Genomic DNA, 25,114 nt, shown 5'->3' with positions numbered 1-25,114 from the left:
CACTTTGGGGTGAAAAAAGCACAAAGCACATGAACTGCAAAATATATTATTTAATCCACAATAAATAAATTATACCAGAGGACAATTTAAGAAGACTGAAATAAAAATAAAAATATATTTCCCATTGGCTAATTTTCATCTATTTCTGTAATAAGATAAAGCCAATATACAGACAGGGTATTGCATTTCATATATATGTATTAGCTGTTTCTTTACAATAAGTCATTTTCTTTTAAACACTTTACAGTAAACCTCTTGACAACACACACATCACAAACAACAATGCACAGAAGATTGTATGGTGACACATTGGCAATGATATCAAAACACTGGAATTGAAGCCACAGTGAACCGCGTGTGAATGTGCTGTGTCTGCTGTTTTATAATGAAGCGGTCCTACTGATGAGAGCTTTAAACATGATCAGATTCTCGATGAAGTTATGATGGAGCCCGAGCGGCAGCCTGGTCACAAGAGCAAACCCAAGCACCGGAGTGAGAAGTTCATTTTCACCTCTGCCAGGAGATGTACTATAATACATTTGTTGATGACTGTCTGGCACAAGAAGGGAGCAATATGTGGAACTAGAGAGACGGCAACTGTGCAGGCCAAGACGGGAGATCAAGGCTGTCGGATTGTAACAAGGGAACACATAAGCTCTACACAAAACTAATTGGAACCGAGGAGGGCATGGAATGAGAAGCAAGCCCATTAGATCAACAGGAGGTTAAAGCTAAGTTAAGGACTATGAGTGGGTAACAACCAGAAAGAGAGATGCTTGCATGACAACTACAGACATGAAGAGTGATGTGCAGCAATCTGTAAGGAATGAACTTTGTTGCCAAGTCATATAGAATCAAGTTACTGTGCAAGTGAGGAAGTAAGGATATTGGAACTGAACTGCACTCCCTTTAGTGCAGGCCAGCACTCAAAAGGAGCCATCACAACATGTTTCACAATGTAGCATGTAAGTCATTTGTTGTGATTGTTTTTTCCTGATAGAACCAAAAAGTTCCACAGATTCAGAGTGAGCCACATTGCGTTGTTAAAGAGCAGCTGAATGAGTGCGATTTCTGCATTCACCACTTGAAGGAGAAGGTAATGCCAGAGAAATAAAATCAGAAGTGAGTGCAAAGAATGCAGTTACATGGGCTGGATACCATGGTAACCATGCATTAGGGGGAAGCCAGGCTGGGTGCCAGAGCAAGGGTGGCATGCAAACTATGTTTACACCTGCTACGGGTACACAATCTAGCACTGACCAATCCCAGTATGGATACATAAGTGCCATTGATGACCAAACCAATTCATCTATAACACCATATATCATTACTGAAAATATATACAAGTGTACAACAAGATTTATAACCCTGGTAGCTACACTTCAATTCATCTAATCGTAATACTGAAAATATATTCAAGTGTGTCACAAAATGTACGACCTGATAAAATAACAATGCCATGAAGAAATTGGTTCCTGTGTCCCTGAAAATATACTTAATTTAAGGCAAAATAAATGACGATCTGAAGCAGTTTCAATCAGGGTACATTCACCGTGTGAACATTGACACAGACATTTACTGGCAATAATTGCATCACTTGGAAAAGGAAAGGAGGAACTGGAGAGGAGTTGCTAGACAGCTATTCTTATACTATGTGTTGTTTGAACAAGCAGCTCTCTCTTCAGTGCTACCAAATACTGCATCTCAGATCTCATTTCCTTTTCTTTGAATATGGATATTATGCAACGGTTTGAGTTCGCTTTTTAACAATTTAGCACAGAGAATCGATGGCATTGAGGCAGCAGCAGCAGCAGCCGCCGCCCACGTCACTTGTTCTCTATGAGCGTCTGCACTTTATTGACTAAGTCTCGAGCCATCATCAGCACCTGTCGGACGTTGTGTCGCTCCGCCATTTCTGTGAAGAGAAGGGGAAAACAAATGTGACTGAGGAGAGCTGATAAGTCCAAATAGGGATCCATAAATTGTAGTGCTTTTAAGGCCTTACCATTGAAGAACTTAATGATGTCTGTGAAGTCCATGTTGTTTTCTAGGATGATGTCTCTGTACATCTCCACAAGTGCCAGAGCGATGAAGAGCACAAAGTGATCAGAGGAGGTATACTTGGCTGCCCAGATCGTTTCCCACACGGAAAATACGTCATCGTACACCATCTCTGTTTGGGAAAGCAGGAAATGAGATCACAGTCAGCGTCACGTGTGTGAAATACTAAAGTAATTACACAGCACAGGGTCTATTTAAACGTTTTTGTCGCTGGCTCCATATCTCCCGTCATCACCTCGTTTGAAATCCAGTAGAAACCAGCGGTAACAGAAGTAGAAGTGTGTGTAGTCGCCGTTCTGTTGCATCAGCTCAAACAGCTCAGAATCCAAGATCTATAAATAAAACAATGTAATTTTACCACCACGCTGCAGCCTGTGTGTGTGTGTGTGTGTGTGTGTGTGTGTGTGTGTGTGTGTGTGTGTGTGTGTGTGTGTGTGTGTGTGCGTGCGTGCGTGCGTGCGTGCGTGCGTGCGTGCGTGCGTGCGTGCGTGCGTGCGTGCGTGCGTGCGTGCGTGCGTGCGTGCGTGCGTGCGTGCGTGCGTGTGTATGTGTGTCATCAAAGTGCCATACCTGAATAAGAGAACGCATATTGGCAAAGTGAGAGTCCATAGCACCTCCATGAGGAAAATTCTGATTCATCCTCTTCATCAGCTCAGTGAAGCAGCTGAATGCTATGACCTCTGAGGACGCACACACACACACACACACACACACACACACACACACACACACACACACACACACACACACACACACACACACAAACACACACACAAAGTTACTCATATACACTCCATACTGATACTGATTAGGATCTTCATTTAACAATCATCAATCGTTCACTGACCATCATCCAGAATAACCAGCAGGGGAGCCAGCAGGTCACACATGCCCTGGACGTAACCAGTGTCCAGATGTTGCCACACGTAACTGCAGAGACGAGCAGCAGAGTGACCTGGGATACTTTTCAGATTGTCACACGTCAAAGCGACCTGTATTTACCTGCACATGATGTTACGCAGCTTCTCCAGGTTAGCAGGAGTGAAGTACCAATAGGTCCTGTCGCACCGTCTGACATCTTTGTCAATGCGGTGTAGGTTGATCAAGTACATGTCCAGCTGTTCCTGCTGCAAGATGGAACGCTGTCAGTGACTTTGTGATAGGAAAAGAACGGCCGTGTTGCAGGGTTGATCATACTTACAGAATAGGTTTGTTCCTCAGAGGACAGCTGAGAAGATTCGCCGTGTTTGCTGTCCGCTTCCATCTCCAGAGACTCATTCTCCATCTCAGGCTCCTCCTCCGAAAGGCCCAGGTCTGTGCCCTCGGGGCTGGTGTCCAAATGGTGGTCCAGCTCCTCTGATCGAGCCTTCTCCCTCTGGGCCGGAGCGAGGGGAGGTGCGCCCAGGCTCACGAAAGGCCTGGCCTCGGAGGTCATATACGTGATCCCTGAAGGAATGTCCTCCATTTCCAAGGCGGAGGGGGAGTCGTCCGAATCTGCCGTATCCGGGGAACGCCTGCCGTGGGACGACAGGGAGATACTGCCCCTGGATGCCGACTGAAGATCGTTCAGCACTTGTCTGACAGGTGAATTCAAACCGGGTTTCTCATGTGTAACTTCTGTAGCTTTTTTGGTTTCAGGCAAATCAGGAAGTGCCTCAGCATCCTTCCTGTCTGCTTCAGAGGTACTGGTCTGCATTGGGTGCCAGGTTTCCGACGTCTCACTCTTTTTTTCAGGCGGCATGCATTCATCTTTCTCCATTGCAGGCAGACATACGGACTCCAATGCCAGATCTTTGCTCTTGTGTGCTTGTAAAGTTAAGGTCTGCCCGAGTGGAGGCGCTTGGAAATATTCGTTATGAACTTCTGTTTCTAGTTTTACAACATTCATGTTCTCTGGAGCTGTTCTCAAATCAACACTTTTGTCTAATGCTTTTAAAGCATTAGAAAGCTCATTTGCTGCGGTTTCTTCTTCAACATCCGCTTTTCTTAGAGCTTGTACAGCTTCTTTATCACCGAAGTCCACTTCAGACATGTCTTGGGCGTCTCTCATCGCAGAGTCCCCAACCACTTCACTTTCCTCTACACTTGTCTTCTCCGCTTGAACCTCATCCATGGATACTGGATCCATTACTTTCTCCTCCTCCTCTACGGCTTCATTGACGGGGCGCTGACCACTATCTGATTCAGCCAATGTGTCCTCATTGAACACTTCTGATGATTCTACTGCCTGCTGAGCGATTGTGGATCCGACTGCTGCTTCGCTTACAGGAGGGCTGTTGTCCAAACCAGTCTGCTGATCTGACGGGGCTGGGGACGGGAGGACGCAGGCGGGAAGTTCCAGGGGGTCCACACCGCCATTTGGAATCTCTTTCACCGGGCGACTGGGCTGCACTTCCTCTTCTTCAGGCCTGGGCTCAGAATCGATCTGATCCTCTCCCTCTACTGATCCAAACACCTGAAAACAGAAGGAATGTACGTTACATCTTTATAGCCCATTGCCCTGAAATCACACATAGATGCAAGGTGAGTTAGATAGTGTATTGAAATTAATGAAAATCAATAGTTGGAAGCGGGAAGTAAATCTAAAGGTTTGGGATGCTTGAGGAAAATATAAGGCTTTATTGTAAAGTATAACATGCAAAAACTCGTCCTTCCTTTTTAAGATACTAGACAAAACCGTTGTGATGCTGAGGAAGTAAAGCAATACTACCTGTGTGCTACTGCTGGAGTCATGTTGTGAGTGAGTATTCTGATGCTCTGAACTACTACTTAGAGAGGACTGGAGTGGGACCAGCAACACAACACAAGAGAGAGACAAACAGAAATGTCATGAGCCATTTCCTCTTCATCTAAACTCTCATCTGGTGTTTTTGTTCTTTACACGAGTGGATTCAATAATGTTACACGTTCTCATGTTTTGCATATATTGGTTTACAGGGCACACTTGCATCTGTACTGATGGTGGAGTCTCGCTGCACGGGCCCTCTCTCCACACTGGCTCCTGAGGAACATCTGGCGATGGCCTCTGCGTGTTTCTCGCTCTCCCTCTGGCAGACGATGGCCTCGCAACCCTGCCACTCCTTCATCGTCTGCTCGTAACCCGCCCGCATCTGCTCGTCGATCTAAATCGGGGAAACGCCCGTACATGGAAATTGATGTTGTTTAATTCCTGCTAATAATTTGACAGCATATACGATATACTGTACCTCCAGCCGGCATTTCTCAGTCATGGTGAAGTGGTAGTGTCCCAACAAGAAGGGCCACACCTCTTTGCGCAGTGTGGGGGCCACACCACCGAAATACACAAGCCTGTGAATCTCATTTTCGTCGAAAGCCTTGAACAACAGAAATCATTATCAAACTCACGCTCAAATTCTGTCACATTTTACTCCTCTTTCTGTTTAGGTGCGGATCTTACAGAGTTGTCCTGGAGGAATCTGCTCCACACATCCACTGAGAGGCCTTCCCGAGCATCATGGGGCACATCGGGGACTACTATAGCGGGGTTGACCAGAGCCGAAAGGTGGGTACGAACTGTGGACAGATGACGGCAGTATGCCAGCCCTAGAGAGGAAAGAGAAAGGAGAGAGAGTTTATATCCACTGACCGGTTAGGCACTAAAGTGGATGATCTGGAACTGTCTATGGGTGAAGGGAAGCTACACTCGTTTGCACTCACATCCATAAAACGCACGGGAAATGATCTGGTACTTCATGGTGTCACAGAGGAGCTTTAACGGAGCCCTGAGAGGGTAAAAATGCCACACTTACACAGCTGTTATAATGTAAACATAGATCTGAGCCTGTAAGGAATTCTTCCTTACCTTTCTTGGTTACAGCCATTAGGCAGTGAGCCATCAGATGAGCCATTCTGTGAACAGGAGGAGCACGAGGACTTCCGGGCGGTGGGTTGCCACATGTTCATACTCTGATCCATCAGTTCTGGAGCCACTGTACACAACAACAACCTTTATTATCATACTGATGAAATAGGATAGTGTGTGGGTGTGTGTTTGTTTGTACGTTTATGTTGTGTGTGGATGAGATACGATACAAAGCGCAACAAATTAGCTCCATTGAATGATCGGTTTAATGACAACTGACTTTTCAGATGACAACTGTGAGGAGAGATGACAGAGAACGGAACAGACCAAGTCATTGGAGTCGCCCCAGGTCACATGCACTGTAAGTCCTCTCCATTACTAACGAAATTGGACATGTAGTGGCTAGTTAGGCAGGAAATGATCAATATTAGAGAGAATTTCTAACGGAGGCACGCTGACTATATGTCTGAAAAAAACACAGATGGAAAAGTGATACTAACTGAAGTTATCTAACGTGTGAAAAGGAAGTGGAGTGTAATGTTTTACTCGCACCACAGATGGTGCTTCACTAGATAAGTGAGATTACAAACACTTACTGAACTCCATCTGATTGCCAGGAAAGAGGATCCGAAACACATAATCTGTTGCCTCATCGTCTTCCTTATCCGACACAGAATCACATGAGCCCTGTGGACTCCTCTTTCGCAGTTTGGGGAAAACCTTTCCCTGTGAGTGCAAAGGTAATGCACTTTGTTTCTATACAGTATATGCATGTTGTAATTTAAGATCCAGTTTGTATGATACAGTATAAGTAATTCATTATACAGAAATGTGTCCTATAAACTACACATACATGCTTATTTCTTTAGAATTGACACAACTCGACAACACATACATTATCTTTGTATATCATTCTAAATAAGTTAGAAGTAATACTTATCCATCAGTAATCTTTGAGGTAATATTGTAGTTTTAGATCATGATCAAATTGAACTGCATGTTCCTGGACTGATTTTACTGATGTTGAACTTTGTGATATTATGAGCCATGTCGTGTTAACACAGCTTCTCAAGTCTTTCATGTTTAATCTTGAATTAATTAGAAACTCTGCCATAGCCATGTTATGATGAAACAGTGACATCCAGTGGCTAATGTTGGTACAATAGCAAACATAAAAGGTATCTCTATGATTGAAGTAGGTTAATTATTTCCTGCCATGGTTGTATGTAAAGTGCATTTGAAGCATCATTTCAAGAAGTGTTTTATTGTTGTTATTGTAGCAAAGGCTGACCTTCCCTCTCTGAGACCAGAGTGGTGGGTCCAGCTGGCCGTGTGGCAGCAGGCCCGTTTCCAGGCAGGTGAGAAACTGAAGCAGGTGGCCTCCTTTAGGGAAGTGCAGCGGTGGTCTCTGGATCCCATCCTGGCTCACCAGAACCACCGTCCCACCACTATTCACTAGAGAGTTTAATACATAGACAACACGATAGATAACTCTACACATAAAGATAAAATACATGATGAAACCCAAGTCCAAATCAAAAGGAGGATGACTGCACCTTGCTGATGACAGTGGAGATACACAATCTCCTCCAGACGAATGGTCATAGCATAGTCCCAGTAAACACTGAAAGAGGAGTGAATCAGCCAATAAGTCAACCGCAGAAAGTAGTAACAATATTATCATAGATACAATTGTTAGATTTGTTATTGGCCAAATCTAACCTTTTCTCAGAATCTAGCTCTCCTACATTTCCATTCATCAGCTGATTAGGAGTCCATTTCAGTGTCATTAGGTCTGCAGTTTGGTGTAGAGACAGGTAGCCTGGGATCGCCTCCATGTCGTCTCTCTGCAAACACAAGTTAACTCTTAACACTCTTGCCATGATAGTTCTTCATCTAAATAATGTTCCACACGTACCGGCTGCACCAGAACATTGTTCTTGCCAAACAGGAGTGTGGCTCTGGAGTTTTGGTGGAGCGATTCGACGTAATCCCTCACCCACATGAGGGGCCGATCATCAATGCTCCCACTGGACTGCCTCTTCTGGATCTGACACAGGTTAAGATAACAGTAAAACACATTACACAGCAGAAATCACAGAATAGTGTGACGCAAGTACAAAAGAGAAGAAGAATCTAACCAATGCGGGCCGTCTGGAGGGAGACTCCTGCCGACAGTGGCCGCTGTGGATGCGGTGCCGCTGTACCAACTCGTCAGCAGAGGGATCTGTCCAGAAATGATCTGCTGTCTTAACTTTAGTGAACTCCAAAGCACAAGGCCCAACTGTAGGATAACATTTAAACATCACTGTCACATTATTTTAACAGTAAAGCCAATATTTAAACACATATATCTGGATTACTCTTAAAGGGACCAAACCATGTGTAGGCTTAGTTCATAAATACCCAATAGAGATGCAAGAATTGGTCCATCCACAGGATCCAGCAGCATGGCTTCTTTCTCATAGAAAGTACTGCAGAAAAGAATATAAGACGTCATTAGTTGGATTCAAGTTGAAGTAAATTAAACACTGAGCTGCTGAGAGCAAAACGTTTAAGCCAGACTCTTATTAAGGATTTAAATAATGTATTACCCGCTGTTCTCTACTAAGTACAGGACAATCTTATCCAGGAGCTTCTCCATCAGTGCTGTTCGGATCCACAAGTGTTTAAGCGCCTGGGGTGGGAAGTTAGCCAACTTGGACTGCCGACCACGATCATTACTCATTGAGGAATTGTTCTGCTTACTGGAAAAGGAAAAGTAAGGGGATTGATGAAACGTCTCTGATAGGAAAGCCCAGAAGTATAGATGAGACAGTGAAAGACATTAAGACAAAGTGTAGCACTGCATTATATTTCCTGGAAGCAGAAAATAGGAAAGGTTTGATTTTACTACATCATTGACGTTAACATCTTACTTGTTTTCAATGAGCTGTTCCACTTCTTGGACTTTCTGGCAAAGTTGCTCAGCAGGAGAAAAGCTTTTACCCGCTTTCATGAAGAGAGCAGCTACCTTATTACTGCACAGCAGGCCTGCAATACGACGCTTCAATCCATGCAGCACACAGGCTTCTACTACAGCTGTAAGTACACACACACACACACACACACACACACACACACACACACACACACACACACACACACACACACACACACACACACAGAGTTGTGTTACATTCTGGTTGAAATCAGATCAAAACGTTTCATTTTCAGTGCCTGGGTTGAGCCCGGGCTATAATTTACTCTGAGTTAGAGAGCAAACATACCTTAACATTTACAACATACTACAAGCTTTAAAATGTGTGTTTACATTACTGTGAGAAAAAGGTGTAAGCCAAGCACAGGTGGCTGGTGGAAAAAATAGAAATAGACAGAGCTCTGCCCAACACTGCCTTCTGTTGCTAGGATATGAAGGACATGATTCACACACTCCCCTACTTCTGTTTCCTATCAACATCTTCCAATGGTGTATGGTGTCCAACATGTCCATTCATCCACCTCGTGAAATCCCTAAATCCTTCAATATAAATGGAAATTTCTTATAATGTTTTTAAATAAAACTTAAACATCAGACTTACATCGCCTGAACAGATTATCAATGTCTTTGCACTCACCATATGGAGACTAAACTCGTGGGAGGGGACGCTGAATGTCAGCCGTCATTCATCAACTGCTACTAAATGAAACACGTCAAATATAAAGCTTAACAATATGTAAAGTAGGCACAGTAGAGAGAAACATTTACCGCAGAAGGATATGATGTGGCTGCTGTCTGCATGCACAAATTTCCTCGTTACTGCCTCCTCCATAATTTGTTTCACCTGAGAGAGAAGGACAAACAAATTGTTTTACGCAATGTGGCAGAAAGAGGAAACAAGAAGGAGAGGAAAATGCTGCAGCAATGTCCTACAAGAGTTAATGGTCAGAGGAGAATGTTCATTAAGATGACATGGACCTAATTACAAGTTTATCTGAATGGGATCTTTGCTGCCTGACTCCCAAAACCAATTACAGCCTTCATTATTCTTTACCAAACAGCTTTTTGCTTGCACCCCTCACACGGCTGACTTACATTTGCAAGTAGATTTTTAAAATATTCCTTGTATTAAGTCAATTGGTGCTGTGAATTTGTTGTTTGCTATTTGTCCCCATTAAGCTCAGGTTGTGTTTTACGGCATTGGAACAGAAAAAAAAAAGATTTATGAAGCTTCAGTTAAAGCGTTGGAACATTATTCAACATAGAAAGTAATGTAGCAGGAAATACTTTGATTAATCAGTCCTGAATTGTTGTACTATGTAATGAGAAGAAATTGGAGTATTAATGTAAAATTATACATAGGTGGAAACCTATCAAAGTCATAACTTACGCATATCAACCAAATGTGTAGCTGAGGACTAAATATGTGGAGGGACATTGATTGCTAGAGCCCAGCAGACTGTCAGTCAGTAAGAGGTCTGAAATGGTTCTTAAGCTTTCTAGACTGATGGACTCAGAGGGTTGAGTGCTCACACAGGCCATGCAGTGTTAGTAACAGTCATAAACATCAATATAAGCCATGAATTTGTCTTCTTACATTTAACCAGCGAAATATTGCGAATGTCATGTTACTTAAAACGCCAGAGCTCATGTTCTGATGTATCTCTGGTGCATATTGAACAGAAACATTCACTTTTTTGTGCAGGAAACAAAAGTGTATGTGTTGCGAAATGACATCAGTTCATTTTAAATGATTATGAAAGACGTAAAGCCTTGAGGAATCAGGAGTCTACAGTGAATCTGAACAAATGTGACCTATAACTTAAAGATCACAATGCTTTAGGCGACTCATGACGTCATATGAATACAAATCCTTTTCAAAAACCAGACATCTAATTGTATATAACCCTTGTGCTTGGATATAAACCTATATATATATACAGTGTATGATAGTGTGTGTGCATGCTCCTCCCTGCTGCGGGCTGAGCTATAGGGGAGTCATGGATGTTTCACAGGCAGTGAGTCACAGGTGAGGGGGAGCACGGACACGATATGCAGCTGGAAAGGACCCACATCCCTCCCGGCTATGAATAAAACATCTGGCTTCCTCTCCCTGGGGAATCACGAGGCAGTTTGGAAGAGTCTCGGTTTGCTTTCGGGAATTTCTTTGAGAGATTAAATCCTGAATCTGCTCAGGATTTACAACACAACCACACACACACACACACACACACACACACACACACACACACACACACACACACACACACACACACATCTCGGATTGTTTTTCAATTATGGGTGCTAAAGCCTGAAGCAGAGACCATGAAACACCCCGCAACACCACTGAAACATAGATACTGGCTCATATATTTGTACATTGTACTACAAAATCATCACCATCATCACCATCATCATCACCATCATCATCATCATCATCACCATTGCCAACCACAACAACAGCAGCAAACAGCCAAACACAGACACAATCTCCTGCTAATTTCATTAATCCTGCTTAATTAATAGGCTTCATACGTTTTCATAAACAGGCCTCTGCTGTGATTCGACCCAGAGGCTGATGTTCATCACCATCACCACCACCACCATCATCATCATCCCACAACCCCGGTGACACAAAACCAAATAAACCCATTATTAAATCCCCCCCAGTGTAACGCACCTCTTTCTTCACATTGCGCAGTAATTTCTGACGCGTCTCGGCCTCTGTCACGGGAGAAAACATGATGAGTGCGCTTATCGTAATGCCGTATCGCTAATTAATTATGATCGAAGATGGAATAACAAAAACCGCTGCCCTTACCTCCCATCGCTCCAGGCGGGGTGCAAGAGCGGCACACGGGCGGGTTAGGATGGAGAAGATCCTCGGGAAATACGACAAGCTACGCCGGTTTTATTGGCAGAGATGCTCCCAAATGTGCGCTGTGTGTCTTCTTTAGCGACTAAATTAAACCTATGTGCTACCTCTCCGTGAACCAACACCCCTTTAAAGCCACAGCAGCCCCGTGCAAGCAACCATCCAACGCCTACACACGCTACTCACTCCCTATGATAAACACACAAGCAATATAGCGTTCGTACATCGTTTATTTTCAATCAATAATAGGCGGTAAGTCACCACAAATGTTTGATATATATGTTTTTATTATTATTATCTGCGATCTTAAAATAGTTTATTATACACTTTTTAATAATTTATTGTTATGATTTCGGGCCATATGGTCATAAATCTCCTGAAATCAAGGCACAATGATTATTATTATGATTCAAAAAGATGGAAGAAACGATATGCAAATCATTCCAGTGCAGAATCACTAAATCATACGTGTGAGTGAAATACACATTTTACATTTAGTAGTCATTTGATCTTGGATTCCATTGTTGTTCCATTGTATTGCATTGTATTGTGTTTATTATTTGAGGAGGTGTTCCTGTTATTTTGTCCGCCTCATCTCACTTTGTTATACAATGCACGGAAATGACAACACTCATTCTTAGATCTTTAACAAACGCAAAAAACAAAAACCTAAATGGAGAGAATTGACATGGAAACACCATGTAAGAGAGGAAATGACCTCAGTGGGACCTGACAAATCTGATGGTCACTCTCAAGGTCAAGGTCACTGTTGCCACAGTCTCAGATGGGATACTGCAGATGTCAAAACAAACTCATTTCCTGTTGCTCAGTAACGTCCAAAGAGATTGTTTTGCTGTCTATAAATGTCCTGCACACCTATGTAACACCCACATGCATGTTGTCTTGTATTTGTGATTAGACCTCATGGGTATGGGTGCACAGACGGTGCTTGATTGACTCCCCTAACAGCTTTGTGGCACCTGTTATAGGGAAGAACAGCTGACAGCTTTATGATGATGTACATTAGGTTGTTGATCTCAGAAGAGTCCCCGCCAACCTTCAACCTGACAGGAGGTCTAAGCAGCCAGAGTCATTGAAAATACCTGTGTGGGCATGCAGTACCTCCAAACTGTTCTGACATGAGTGAGTCTTTCATGATGACTCCTATCTGTCAAATAGAGATGTTATGAAGGCTAAATATGATTTAGACTGGTTTGTGTTTACACTTGAGCAGGATAACCTCTGAACTTAAAATGTTGGAAAGAGGATCTTCCCGACCAGGGTCTACCAGGGGAGATCATCAAACACCCTTAAAAGAGGATGAATATTGATAACTATCAATTATATCAAGCCCTTCCATCCTGTCCAGGCTGCTCCAGATAATATGAGTGCAGATGAGTGGTGAATAAAAGTAGCGGCACAGCTTAAAGCAATCTATTTGAGCGTAGACAAGGATGGAGACGAGACGAGGAGGCAAAAGAAACAAGCAAGCAAACTTAAAAGGGAGGAAACGAGGAAACACGCGGAGAGAGAGAGGGTGTGTGTGAGTGTTGGAACGGGGCTCTGCTTTGTTCCATAGGCGGGGAGGGGAGGGCCAGCTGTTGAGAGTCGAGCCCCACACACACTGACTCCCGCAATCGGATCATCCCCGTCTTAACCACCATTTATAACACCATCGGGCTTTTTATTTTGGCTAAGAACTCTGTGTGGATTCTTCCAGCGGGATGTCAAAGCGAGTGCGAGGCAGGGAAGTGTGCGCGGACTGCAGCGCTCTGGGTACGATGGCACACCAGCTAGCCTTAGCCGCCGTGCTAACAGGCTAACCCCGAACTACAACTCACCTCCACTTAGCTGCTTAACGCCACTAACTGCGGATAACTTAGTGTTAATGTGTTCCAGGCGACCGACCTAACTGTTACAATTGCGCTCAAGCTTTGGAAATGAATGAAAACCCCAATTTAAACTCTACTCTGGCTAATTGTTTGGCTGTGTAATGCTAAATTAGCTTATTGATTACAGTTAGCTTGTGATACCATTCGTTTAGTCGCCAGCCTTTAAATTAGGGACAGTTTGTTTACCGTCACATTTGGTTGTATATTATTGCTTTACTCTATAGCTGTTACTGGCAGAAAGATTCATTTGAGTGTGACTGTGATTTTGGATTTGGAATGTGTCGACATTGGCAACTGATTTGAACTGAATCTTACTATCCCATCTTTTTTTCTCTGTTATTGTTTTCATTCTGCTTGACTGGAAGCTAACAGTTTGATGTGTGTGTGTATGTGTTTACAGAGCCCCGCTGGGCTTCAGTGAACCGAGGTGTGTTAATCTGTGATGAGTGCTGCAGCATCCATCGAGGTTTGGGTCGCCACAGCTCCCAAGTGCGACATCTGTCTCATTCAGCATGGCCCCCCTCCCAGTTACAGGTGAGTGGAGACACACACACACACAAACACACACACACACACACACACACACACACACACACACACACACCAAACCTCCAGCGTTATCTCCGCTCATTACACACCAGTATCAGGGTTCCCTAGACTTTGTTATAGAAGTGTTCAGGGCCGCACATAAGCATTATGCAGACAACAGATGATGCATGAGTCAGCTGTCCGTCACTGCATTTGCGTCAGAAGGAGCGACAGCGAGAGAGAGACAAATGAACAGTTGTTGTCTCTCTCGGTTTGTCTGTCTCCTCTGTGTTATTCAGATAAAATGGCATAATAAACTAGTGTGTGTGCAGCATCACTGGCTCTCTATGCAAAAACACGAATTGGAAATGTGGCGTTAGAGATGAAGTGCTTACATTGCGGACATTGTAATGGGAACTGTATCTAACAAACACACTTCTTTAAATCGACTGTTGTAGCTCTGTCCATAGGGACTCCGCTTGGGAAAAGGAGGGTCGCTGATTCGGGTCCTGTATGGACCAAGAAAGTTGACTGGCAGCTGGAGAGTTGCCAGTTTGCCTCCAGGGCCCTGGAGCAAGGCACCAAACCCCCAAAATTACTTCAATCGCTCCAACTGCTATCATGGCTGCCTTGCGCTGACCCCTCTATAAAGCGTGTGTGTGTGTGTGTGTGTGTGTGTGTGTGTGTGTGTGTGTGTGTGTGTGTGTGTGTGTGTGTGTGTGTGTGTGTGTGTGTGTGTGTGTGTGTGTGGCACGCAAGACAATTTTCAGATTGACGTAATTGCATGGTGAAGTGTTCGCATGTGATTTTACCCGTCTAACGCTTCTTTTTCTTCTTCTTCTTTGTTCTTAGATGGTGCAGACACTTTATGGAAATGGGGCCAATTCCATATGGGAGCACAGCCTTCTGGATCCTTCCTCAGTAACCAGCGGCAAGCGCAAGGCCAACCCACAGGACAAAGTTCAGTAAGTCAAGTGTTTTGAGATGTTGATACACACTACTAGTGTGTATGTATGTACGTGGGTATGAAAGCTGTTTGAGGCCTCTGTGAAGGCAATTGTGTTTTCCCTCCCATCTGCTGGTTTGTTTGCTTGGAAGCCAATTTTGACTGAACTTGTTGGAAGATGCAGCTTGGTCCAGGGAGGGAAGCATTCAAAACCTAAGGACGTTGTTCAAGACTCAATTCGATATAGAAATAGAGCGATTAAGTTCTATGGTAACGATTAAGCTAGAACAGCACGGCAATAGACACACAGTTGTTTAATTATGCAAGAAGATATTCAATTTAATGCAAGAGGCAGTACTCGTGTCATATTGGCTGTCAAGTTAATCGTGTAAGCATGCAAACACAACCATGCCTCCATTTTGCTTTTGTTTGACCAATTTAAAAACCCAGACAGTGGAGTCAGATGTTAACAGACAGGAATCCACTTCATTTTCCATCATTAGACAATATAAGAATGAGCTCGGTCTGACTAATGGGGAGGAATTACTCTGAGTCAAATAAATGGATGAATGATTAATAACACATGGGTGGCACGGACGGCGAAATGGAAACAGACGCGGAGAAGAACGATGCGGCGAAGAGCTCTTAAACAATGCATCGGGCAGAGACGATCCATCAAGGTGTGAGCGCAAGTGTGTGTGTGTGTGTGTTTGTAAAAGAGATGCACTTGCCAGGAGGCAGCCCTTCACATTGAATTACTTACATAATATAGGAGAATACATTGCGTCTCTGGAGTGATTGATAGTGTGGGCGTTTGTCCACAGCAATGAGACATGACCGTGTTTAAGGTTTGGTTGTCAACATTTACACATCATCTGTCATCGTATGTTGCAGTTCAAACATCAGAACTTTCCTTTTTTTGGCATTATTTTGTATTCAAAGTACACCGGGATTACACTCAGGTTGGATCTATATCTCTACATCCTTTTGTGTTTCCAGTCCCACCAAAACAGAGTTCATCAAGGCCAAATACCAGATGCTGGCGTATGTCCATCGGATGCCTTGCCGCGAAGATGACAGCGCCACCGCAAAAGACCTCAGTAAGGTGAGAAATGACTCTGTTTTCATGTTTATGTCTCCGCCCGCTACATTTATTATTTATCCGCTGCGAGAATGTCCCGGCAGCAAAGGTTAACGAAGCAGCCTGGTGTTTATAAGGTCAGCAGCACTTTGAATCATTTGACACTTTAGGGAATTCAAAGTAAGAACGTTCAATGACACGTCACCGGCTTTCAAAGGGCCCTTAAAGCTCGTAGTGCCCTTTAAGGAAAGGCAACTCTTAAATTGGGAAGTTCTTGTGACTGCATCCGCTTCCCACATGCTGTTCCACTGATTGCTCGCACACACACACACACACGGCGTCATTGTTGCGTAATCGTTTACAGAATGTCACAATTAATGCTCAGTGACCACAACGGTCCGGGTGTGGCTACGGCTCGGCTTTTAAGTGCTGACCTTATTGTGATCTGCCTTGAACCGGCTCGCTTTGTACGTGACTGTAACTTCAGTTCACTCAAATGTCCCGCTAGAGGAAACTAAATGGAGCGCCTTTTGTACGAGGTGGAATGGAACAGGAGGTTTGGAAAATGAAGCTGGGAAATCGGTGAACACGGACAGAATTCCTTCGAAACATTTCCATCAACAGTACTTTAATGAAATCCCCCATTAAGTATATGTATTTAAAAAATATAATCAATATCCCCTGCATTCTCCCTTCAGCAACTCCACTCCAGTGTTCGGACCGGCAACCTGGAGACGTGCCTCAGACTGTTGTCTTTGGGAGCGCAGGCCAACTTCTTCCATCCAGTAAGATCATCGCAAATAAGTCAAAACAAACACGTGGAAGGTTGAAAGCGTCAGACTTGTAGTTTGAAGGAGACGTAGTAATACTAATGCAGAAGAGTTTTTTTCTGTCTGGGCTGCAGGAGAAAGGAAACACCCCTTTGCACATCGCAGCAAAAGCAGGACAACTGTTACAGGCAGAGCTGTTGGCAGTTTACGGAGCCGACCCCGGAGCTCTGGACTCCAGCGGAAAGACCCCCATCGATTATGCAAGGTTCCGATCAGCACAAACTCTGCTTTTTCCTTTGTACGCTCTGGTTACCAGGACTAACAGCGTTTGCAAATACAGTCCATGAAGTCATTGGAAAAGAGGAGGATGAGTAATTCGAGCACGTCTAAATATTTCAGCACAGGCCAGGTTGTGCAGCAAGTTGGGTGGAAACGGTTTGGGTTAGAAACCGGGGGGAAAACACAGGAGTCAGCTGGAAGTGGCCAGATCGTCAGCATGCCTTCCTTGCATTACAACGAACACTAGACACAATCCAACAGCAGACGCATTATGTAAGTGTCGTTTTAAGATCCAAACAGACGCCACGTTCAGTTCTTCAACTCTCAGATTAGTATGTACACAGAGTAAAGAGGGAACCAATAAGAGGAAATCTTTACGGACTGTAACACTGGTTTGGCTGCTCAGGCAGGAGGGGGGGGGGGTTCTCAGATGAAGGCCCATTGTGGGAAACCCCAGCAGAAGGAGTCATAGCAACCCCAGAATAAAGCCACAGTTTAAACAATACACGATTACAAAATTCCACAAATATCCCTGTTGTACATCCTTTAATGCGACAGTGAAATACATAGATTCCGTAGCTTGACCTTTCCTTCGTCTTCCCTGCAGGCAAGCGGGGCATCAGGAGCTGGCAGAGAGGCTGGTGGAGATCCAGTATGAACTCACCGACCGCCTCACATTTTATCTGTGCGGTAGAAGGCCGGGTGAGTGGAAAAGAGCCAAACAAAGCGGCGGCAATGAAGAATATATGTGTTTTTGATCCGAATAGCTGCTCATCATTTGACGTTGTTGTGTTGTAGATCATAGAAATGGGCAACACTTCATCATTCCACAAATGGCAGACAGGTAAGAACCAGAGGATTCCTCCCGTACACGATGAAGACACGCTGATACGCTGCTGATTGTTTACATTTGTTTACATCATTGTAATGTTTTTGTCCTTTGCTGCACTGTTAAATGGATAAGACATAAGTAAGTATGCTTATGATGTTTACTGTTGTTGTTTGGGATGTTTGGGCAGCGATTGTCAATTAACGATGAGATTTCTCGTTTCAAAGCAGCCTGGATTTGTCCGAGTTTGCAAAAGCGGCAAAGAAGAAACTGCAATCCGTAAGAGGATTTGTACACTTTGATTTGTTTCTTACGAAGTCCAGGAAAGCTGCATCCCCGTCACTGTTCATTGAATCAGAGCCTCTGCTTTTTTCCGTCTTAGCTAAGCAATCATCAATTCGAAGAACTGGCCATGGACGTTTACGACGAAGTAGACAGGAGAGAAACAGACGCAGGTATGTGAGCGGCTGTGGAAATGACAGTTACACGCGGAAAGGTTGTAACGATTGCAACTATATGGTCTCACCTCATCTCATTTGGCTCTCTTCCAGTCTGGTTGGCGACACAGAACCACAGCACACTCGTAACAGACACTACAGTTGTACCTTTTCTACCCGTCAATCCAGAGTACTCGTCCACCAGAAACCAGGCACGTCGCTGCAATCCATAATACGTTTACCGGTGAGTTTCTCCTATATTTTCTATAATCTCCATTTTGCTTTTCGTTGTTCAGGGGCGTCAGAAGTTGGCACGGTTCAGCGCTCACGAGTTTGCCACTCTAGTCATCGATATTCTAACCGATGCGAAACGGCGACAGTGGGGCAATTCCTGCGAGAGTCCCAAAGGTAAACACCTCCTTGTGCATATGTTGAATTCTGATCAATACCTGTATTTTGTTAGATATAGCACACTACATTACAGCCTGGTGGTTTAGCTGTGCATGCTCAAGAGTACAGGGCAGAAAAGCAAACGCGGGGTTGTTTTTGAGAAAAGCGCTCCATTAAAAAGTGACCTTTCATCATTCGAAGCAGCCTGATTAAGACGGCTTCCTGGAGCACGGCGTGTTTGATCCCTGATCCTTTCATCTGCCGCTCTGCTTTCAGAGAACGTGGAGCTGATCCTTCAGGGAATCGACGGCCGCCTCAGCAGCGAGAGCCAGGACAACGACCAGCCAGATTATGATAGCGTGGCATCAGATGAGGACCCGGTGCAAGAGGCCACGTGCGGGGACAGCGGCAATGATGGAAGGACCAAGGTTAATGTCCTCTGGTGCCTCTGCTACAATGACATTTATACAGCATCTTTCCCCTCCTTTGATAACCTGACCAAATGAATCCTATCGCTTGTCACCTGTTCGGCCGCAGAGCTCTGAGTCATCTGACCTCTCTGATGGACCCATCACTATGCAGGAATTTATGGAGGTGAAGAGCGCCCTCACCGCCTCCGAGGCCAAAATCCAGCAGCTCCTCAAAGTCAACTGTCACCTCAGCGATGAGCTGCGATGGATGCAGAGCAAGGTTGGCTTCATCGCACTCTACACAGAAGCACAGTGGGAATTGCTGCACTGCAGATTTTTGAAAATGTTTACAGTAACCCAACTGTGTCCTCTGCACTGGGAGTTGCACTCGCAGCATGACGCTTCTTGTTAATTAATCAGTGCATTTATAGGTGTTGGAGGCATTTTATTATTTGATTATTCTTTGCCTGCTTTATTCCCTGATGGTTGCCCGGAGCCTGACCCTCCTCTCCTGTTTATTTAGTTCTTCTGATATTCCGGATTTGTTGACTTTGAATGTTGGTTCACATAATAATAAGATGATCTCTATAGACAGAAAACAGATCAGCTCACATTTCTCCTTACTCTTTGTGTTGTTTGCATCAACAAGGGCCACCACATATTCAGCAGTTTCTCACCAGGTCATGCTTCACAGGTTACTATCAACGTGTACTGTAAACAATTCATTTGCCTAAGTAAGGAACATTTCATCGATTGAGTTATTTCCATTGAAGTGCTTTTCATCAGGAGGATTACTCTATTATTAATCTTTGTGCCGAGGTTTTGTAAGGAGATTGTCCCTCAGTTTGCACTGCAGTGAAAGATGCTTTGTTCTCTCTCAGCTGAACTCCCTGCAGAATGAAAACACTACCCTGCGATGGCCGACCCCCAGCGCACCACAACACCACCACGGGCCCTTCGGTCGACACCCGGCCCGCGGAGGCCGCCCCATGTCCATGTACGAGACGGGCTCTGCTGTGAGGCAATACCCCCACCGAGCTGAGACGGCCCGCCACGAGGACGGAGTCGTCTTACAGCCTTTCCCAACCAATGTAAGCACAGGAGCGGCCACGTTACCGCTGGACCGGCCTCTCCATCAAAGCGGTGCCCGGCTTGGGGCTGGTGTCGGGTGTTTTCATTCATTCGCTCATTCATTCCATCTAGTTAGAATATTGCTTAACCTGGTTTGACCCCTTTCTAGATTGGGAGGGGTCCTTTGGGGACGGCCGCTTCCTCCCTCCCTACCTTCCCCTCTTCCCTGTCCTGGTCGCGGGACGAGAGATCTCGAAGGGTTAAGTACTTAAGTTCCCCTCAGTTCCACAGGCGGCCACGTGGAGAAACTGCCTACTTGCTTGTGTCCCGGTGCTCTTCTCTCTCTCTCTCCTGACCTGTGTCTCTAAACTGCTCCTCTGCTGCCGCATCAGCATCGCCTGCCCGCCTGCCTGCAAGCACGCTGCATCTGCTCAAGTTCAGACACCTGAACACACCTGGCTGGCTTACTGTGTCCACGGGGAAGCTCAGCCGGAGCTTCTTAGGCTCTAGTAAAGACTGGAACCGAAGCAGGACTCGGACCCGAGTTCCAGTATGACCTAGCACAATGTACTTCTGAGTCATTGTATCTGATATGAGGACTATCAGACGGTTTGTTCTCACACCTCCCATGCTAGCGTACCAGCATCCACTGCCGCGCATCGCCACGTTATACAACAAGGATCCAGTTTCCCCCTTTACTCTCTTTTATTAATCTGGTTCTGATAACGTGGCCATGGCTTTGTTTGCAGAACCGCATGATTCTGATTCAGTCTGCCAGATGCTCTGATGACAACACAGTGCCACTTACACCCACTCGCGTGTTTGCGTGTGTCCCTTGATTGACGTTAGTCCGCTGATTTCACCGACTTCAGGGTTGCAGTCTGGAAGGACATCACGCCACGCTGGAGAACGATTACGACACCACTCCACACCACTCTGAGCTGGAGGAGACCGGGTAAGAACCTTTCACACTGACTTTGTATATTTTAGAGGTAATTCTAACCATTTATACAATTGAATGCGTGCCAGTGTTAGTTTTATGTTATACAGCTGTTAACACCTCTGGAAAAATGATGTAACAAATGGGAAGTTGCTGAAACAATTGTTGGATGTCAAAAAAATGAAAAAGGTGGTGTTTTTGTCTCCAATGATGACGACATTTCCAGATAAAACATAGCAGAGAATATTAACCTTGGCAGACATTCATAGAGAGACTGGAGGTGTAATAGTTGTCACCATTTGTTAGCTTTGTTACTGTGGTGAACGTTAACGTGGTTACAACATTAGGACATTGGACAATAGTTCAGCTTCACTCTCTGCTGCTCAGTTTCCAAATTCCAACACAGACGGAGGAGTCGGTGCGTTCCAAGATGGGACCTCGACTGCACCGCTGTCACTCCAAACCGTTTTTCCAAACTCTTAACAATCAATAAATATAGCTGTCTGAAATTCATATTGCATCGCTCAGCGAAAACCGTCTCTTCTGTCTCTTTTTAACAGCCCGCTTCCAACCTCCGACGCGGCAGACACGGAGGAGGAGGGCGAGGAAGACGCCTCCCTGCCGTGCACAGAGGATGTCATCTGTAAGACGGAGCAGATCACCAAGAACATACAGGAACTCCTGAGGGCCGCGCAGGAGATCAAACATGAAAGGTGTTTTTATCAACCAAGATAACAGTGTGTGTAGACAATAGGGTCTTTGTGAAGATGCCGCCCCTGTTATGGGATCGTGTCTTATCTTTGTGTCTTTCTTCTTTTTTTGTTTGTTGTCATCAGTCATGGTTTAGTGAGGGCATCGCTCTGACAGAGGCAACCTTGTCTGTACTTCTCTTCCGTGACATCAGGGGCTCGTGGGGCTTCATCTTTCTATTTCCGCTGATTCACAGTTGTTAACCGCCCGTTTCCCCTGTGGATTCGGAACCCTGCTGGTTTTAATTCTAGCGAGATGATCAGCACCTTCACACCCGGGATCCAAGGTGGAAGCAGTCGTTTGCGGCATCGTGAACAAAAAAGACCGGTCGCTCTTCCACCTTGCATCTTCCGGTCCCCCGCCTCTCGTCTCCAAGGCGTGTCTCCTTGCGTGTCTGTTGTCTGTAGTCAGGAGACAAACATCACATGATCACTTATTCCCTCGTGATCTGCCAGTCCCCAGAGGAGATTCAGTCCTTGACATTTCCTGTGTCTCGTCTTTCCCCCTGTTGCTCGGGTTCCTTCCAGTCTGAGTATCGTGACATCACTCAGCGTCACGCGAATTGAAGACGTTTGTTTTATTAAGCCGGTGTGGTATTTGCTCAGCTTTTGCGCTCATGTGTCACATTTCTCCCTGAGCCACGTCCCCGGTAAATGAGCGTAGTTGTCAATGGTTGTATACATCGACGTTAATGTGGATATTTGGTGTAGTTGTCTGATGCTGATCTTGTGGTTAATGTCACATTCTGCCTCTCGTCTCCGTCCCACAGCTTCCTACCCTGCTCAGCAAAGATCCACATGGCCGTGACAGAGATGGCCACCCTGTTTCCCAAGGTAAGATGACTCCTACCAGCAGCCCAGGGCCCCTCCTTTCGTCATTGTTTATTTAGCAAACAGCCAAAGAGAAACCAAATTGACTAGTCATTGAATTACTTAGTCTTGTATTTACCCATAATTTGATTAGTTTGTTCTCAGGTTTATGTGAACACGCAGTCTCTGTCACGTTTACCCATGCACCCATAACCCCTGTGGGCATACAGTGGAGGTTTATGTGTGGGAAGTTGCCTTATCTCCGTCCCTTACCGAGTCCCTGTCCTCCTTCCCCCTCCCCCCACCCAGAGACCGTCCTCGGAGACTGTGCGAAGCTCCTTGTATCTGCTCACCTCCAGCGCCAGCAGGCTCCACGGTGAATGCCAGAAGGCCACGGGCCACTGCCCCTGCCCGGCGGACATGCAGCTGGTCACTCAACAGGTCATCCAGTGCGCCTATGACATTGCCAAAGCTGCCAAGCAACTCGTCACTGTGACAACCAAAGAAAACAACAACTAGCTAAAGGCCAAAGATTCACTATCGCTCTAATACGCTAAAATATAATTTGACTTTTTCCACTTTGTTACCACAACTTTATTACTTGTCGTATTCAGTGTAATCCAGCGTTTACAGAACATTCCTCCTGAAGAAAAAGGTTAAAAGAAGATACCATGGAAAATTAAGACTCAATCAGAAACTTTATTTATTTAGCATTATTTTTAAACATGGTATTATAAAATGAACATGAGTCTTTTAAAGGTCAAATACTATGCTTTACCTCAGAAAAATATAATAGCTCAATCGACACAAAGTGCAATGTTGTATGTACAGCATATCCATAACACAGTAATAATGAAAAGGAGCCGTTGAGCCTTTTGCGTTTGAGCTTATCGTACACCAGAAATAATCAGTTGTGGCCCTTGACGTCTGATGACCAGCATAGCTGAAGTGCCAGGGACCAAAAGTCTGTGAGAGACGAGCCATCAAGCATCAGAGACGCTGAGTCCTTGTGTGTTTTTTTTTTTTCCTTTAGCCATTTTAAATGTTTTGACGTGATCTGAAAAATGCATTCAGTGTGTTGTGTAAAACGAGCAGCACTGACAGTGAAAAATGTGCATTTCATGCCCAAAACATCAGCAGCTTTTACTGATCAGCCCCACTGTGGTTAAACGTGTGTGAATCAGTATTAGTAACTTTTGGAGCTATAACGTTACAGCCATGCTTCGTGTGTGTGCGTGTGTGTGTGTGTGAGCGCGCGCGTGTGTGTGCGCGCGCGCGCGGGCGAGTGTGTGCGTGTGTGTACACAGGGATTTGGCCCCAGTTGCCAATGTAAAATCCAGTATGTATGAATTTTAAAAGCCGTTTGCGAATATAAATGATGTATCCATATAGTTCTCTATTCAGATAACCAAATGTTATTCTATTTATAACTGTATGTCATACCTCTAAGAAAATGTCAGTGTTTATTTTCATAAGCTTAGTCTAACACGATGCTCCACCTAGGCTGGGTGTTGTTTGGCAGCAAGGCGCAGGCTCGGCAACTTGTGATCTTTGTTTCTATGGCGTGGTGCTGTAACTCCAGTGTATTAGGTACTGCCTGTAAACATATACTGTATGTGCCACTATGGTTTACCATCAATGATCAACTAAATGTGCCCTCGAAGATGGAATTCATGTTAGAACCTAAAGAAGCAGGGTCTAATGTTCATTCATTGTGGTGAGCCAGGGGTGGAAAGAGTACATACAGTTTACTTGAAAACTACTCGGATAGAAGTACAGAAGCAGATGTGTTTGAAGCAACCGTTACTTCTGTACATACATGGTCATAAATCCAGTGTGTACGGTGGCCCCTAGGGGCAAAACACATAAAAGCGAATACACAAACATTAAGGTACTGATACTCCGTTTCCAAAAATGCAGCGAATTTAACTTCGGTTGGTTTTTACATTTCGAAATTAGTTGGGGTTTTATTCACTGGAACAAAATAATAAAGTATTAAATGTGAGTCGACGACACCTTCTTTAATAAAACAAATACTCTTGAATACGCCGTGATATACTAACCCAATGTTTTTATTTTTATTAACAGTTCTTCCTAAATGTACTTAGTGACTTTTAGACTATCGGCTATAACACTTCCTGCCCCTGGTGGTCAAACCTGACGTGTCTGTAAAGCCTAAAACTGCCTGTGTTTCAAACAATCCTCGCCTTGTGTATAATAAAGTATAAGTCATACCTCAGTCT

At 44.7% G+C, this 25,114-nt stretch overlaps 2 protein-coding genes across 4 annotated transcripts; one reads left to right on the top strand and one right to left on the bottom strand.

Moving 5' to 3' along the window:
- Window positions 1–1,676: 1,676 nt before the first annotated feature.
- Window positions 1,677–11,607, bottom strand: sgsm1b (small G protein signaling modulator 1b). The gene is made up of 24 exons (XM_076164060.1): window positions 11,545–11,607; window positions 9,633–9,708; window positions 8,803–8,965; window positions 8,479–8,631; window positions 8,291–8,358; window positions 8,026–8,168; window positions 7,803–7,934; window positions 7,607–7,731; window positions 7,441–7,508; window positions 7,176–7,339; window positions 6,481–6,610; window positions 5,885–6,011; window positions 5,740–5,804; window positions 5,480–5,625; window positions 5,268–5,396; window positions 5,010–5,183; window positions 4,734–4,840; window positions 3,263–4,544; window positions 3,064–3,188; window positions 2,909–2,991; window positions 2,632–2,741; window positions 2,297–2,393; window positions 2,006–2,173; window positions 1,677–1,915 (listed from the first exon to the last, which is right to left on the bottom strand). Exons 1-24 carry the CDS (start codon window positions 11,605–11,607, stop codon window positions 1,827–1,829), a joined length of 3,987 nt encoding a protein of 1,328 aa, XP_076020175.1. The 3' UTR covers window positions 1,677–1,826.
- A 1,691-nt stretch (window positions 11,608–13,298) lies between these two features.
- LOC143011058 (ARF GTPase-activating protein GIT2-like) lies at window positions 13,299–24,771 on the top strand. 3 transcript variants are annotated; one of them, XM_076163726.1, is made up of 20 exons: window positions 13,299–13,515; window positions 14,032–14,165; window positions 15,012–15,124; window positions 16,105–16,210; window positions 16,885–16,971; window positions 17,091–17,221; window positions 17,843–17,937; window positions 18,034–18,079; window positions 18,295–18,343; window positions 18,447–18,519; window positions 18,616–18,713; window positions 18,798–18,909; window positions 19,168–19,319; window positions 19,429–19,581; window positions 20,183–20,392; window positions 20,542–20,631; window positions 21,245–21,327; window positions 21,873–22,025; window positions 22,832–22,895; window positions 23,181–24,771. In XM_076163726.1, exons 1-20 carry the CDS (start codon window positions 13,464–13,466, stop codon window positions 23,388–23,390), a joined length of 2,211 nt encoding a protein of 736 aa, XP_076019841.1. In that variant the 5' UTR covers window positions 13,299–13,463; the 3' UTR covers window positions 23,391–24,771. The 3 variants fall into 3 exon arrangements, with proteins under 3 accessions (XP_076019841.1, XP_076019840.1, XP_076019842.1); XM_076163725.1 differs by having other exon boundaries at window positions 18,292–18,343; XM_076163727.1 differs by lacking the exon at window positions 20,542–20,631 and having other exon boundaries at window positions 18,292–18,343.
- Window positions 24,772–25,114: the final 343 nt, after the last annotated feature.

The sequence above is a fragment of the Genypterus blacodes genome, unplaced genomic scaffold, assembly GCF_046128005.1.
Source record: "Genypterus blacodes isolate CSIRO-AG114 ecotype Tasmania unplaced genomic scaffold, CSIRO-AGI_Gbla_v1 ptg000133l_1, whole genome shotgun sequence".
In the NCBI taxonomy this organism is placed as follows: domain Eukaryota; kingdom Metazoa; phylum Chordata; class Actinopteri; order Ophidiiformes; family Ophidiidae; genus Genypterus; species Genypterus blacodes.
Note: the sequence above shows the minus strand (reverse complement) of the source record. Positions and strands in the feature narration are given on the sequence as shown.

Coding starts and splice junctions, on each gene's coding strand:
- sgsm1b (XM_076164060.1), bottom strand. CDS start 11,607: ATGTTTTCTCCCGTGACAGAGGCCGAGACGCGTCAGAAATTACTGCGC. Junction 7,732..7,802: donor ACAATGTTCTGGTGCAGCCG/GTACGTGTGGAA, acceptor TTGTGTTTGCAG/AGAGACGACATGGAGGCGAT. Junction 5,184..5,267: donor CTGAGAAATGCCGGCTGGAG/GTACAGTATATC, acceptor TCCCCGATTTAG/ATCGACGAGCAGATGCGGGC.
- LOC143011058 (XM_076163725.1), top strand. CDS start 13,464: ATGTCAAAGCGAGTGCGAGGCAGGGAAGTGTGCGCGGACTGCAGCGCT. Junction 17,222..17,842: donor ACCCCCATCGATTATGCAAG/GTTCCGATCAGC, acceptor TCTTCCCTGCAG/GCAAGCGGGGCATCAGGAGC. Junction 20,632..21,244: donor GGGACGAGAGATCTCGAAGG/GTTAAGTACTTA, acceptor CACCGACTTCAG/GGTTGCAGTCTGGAAGGACA.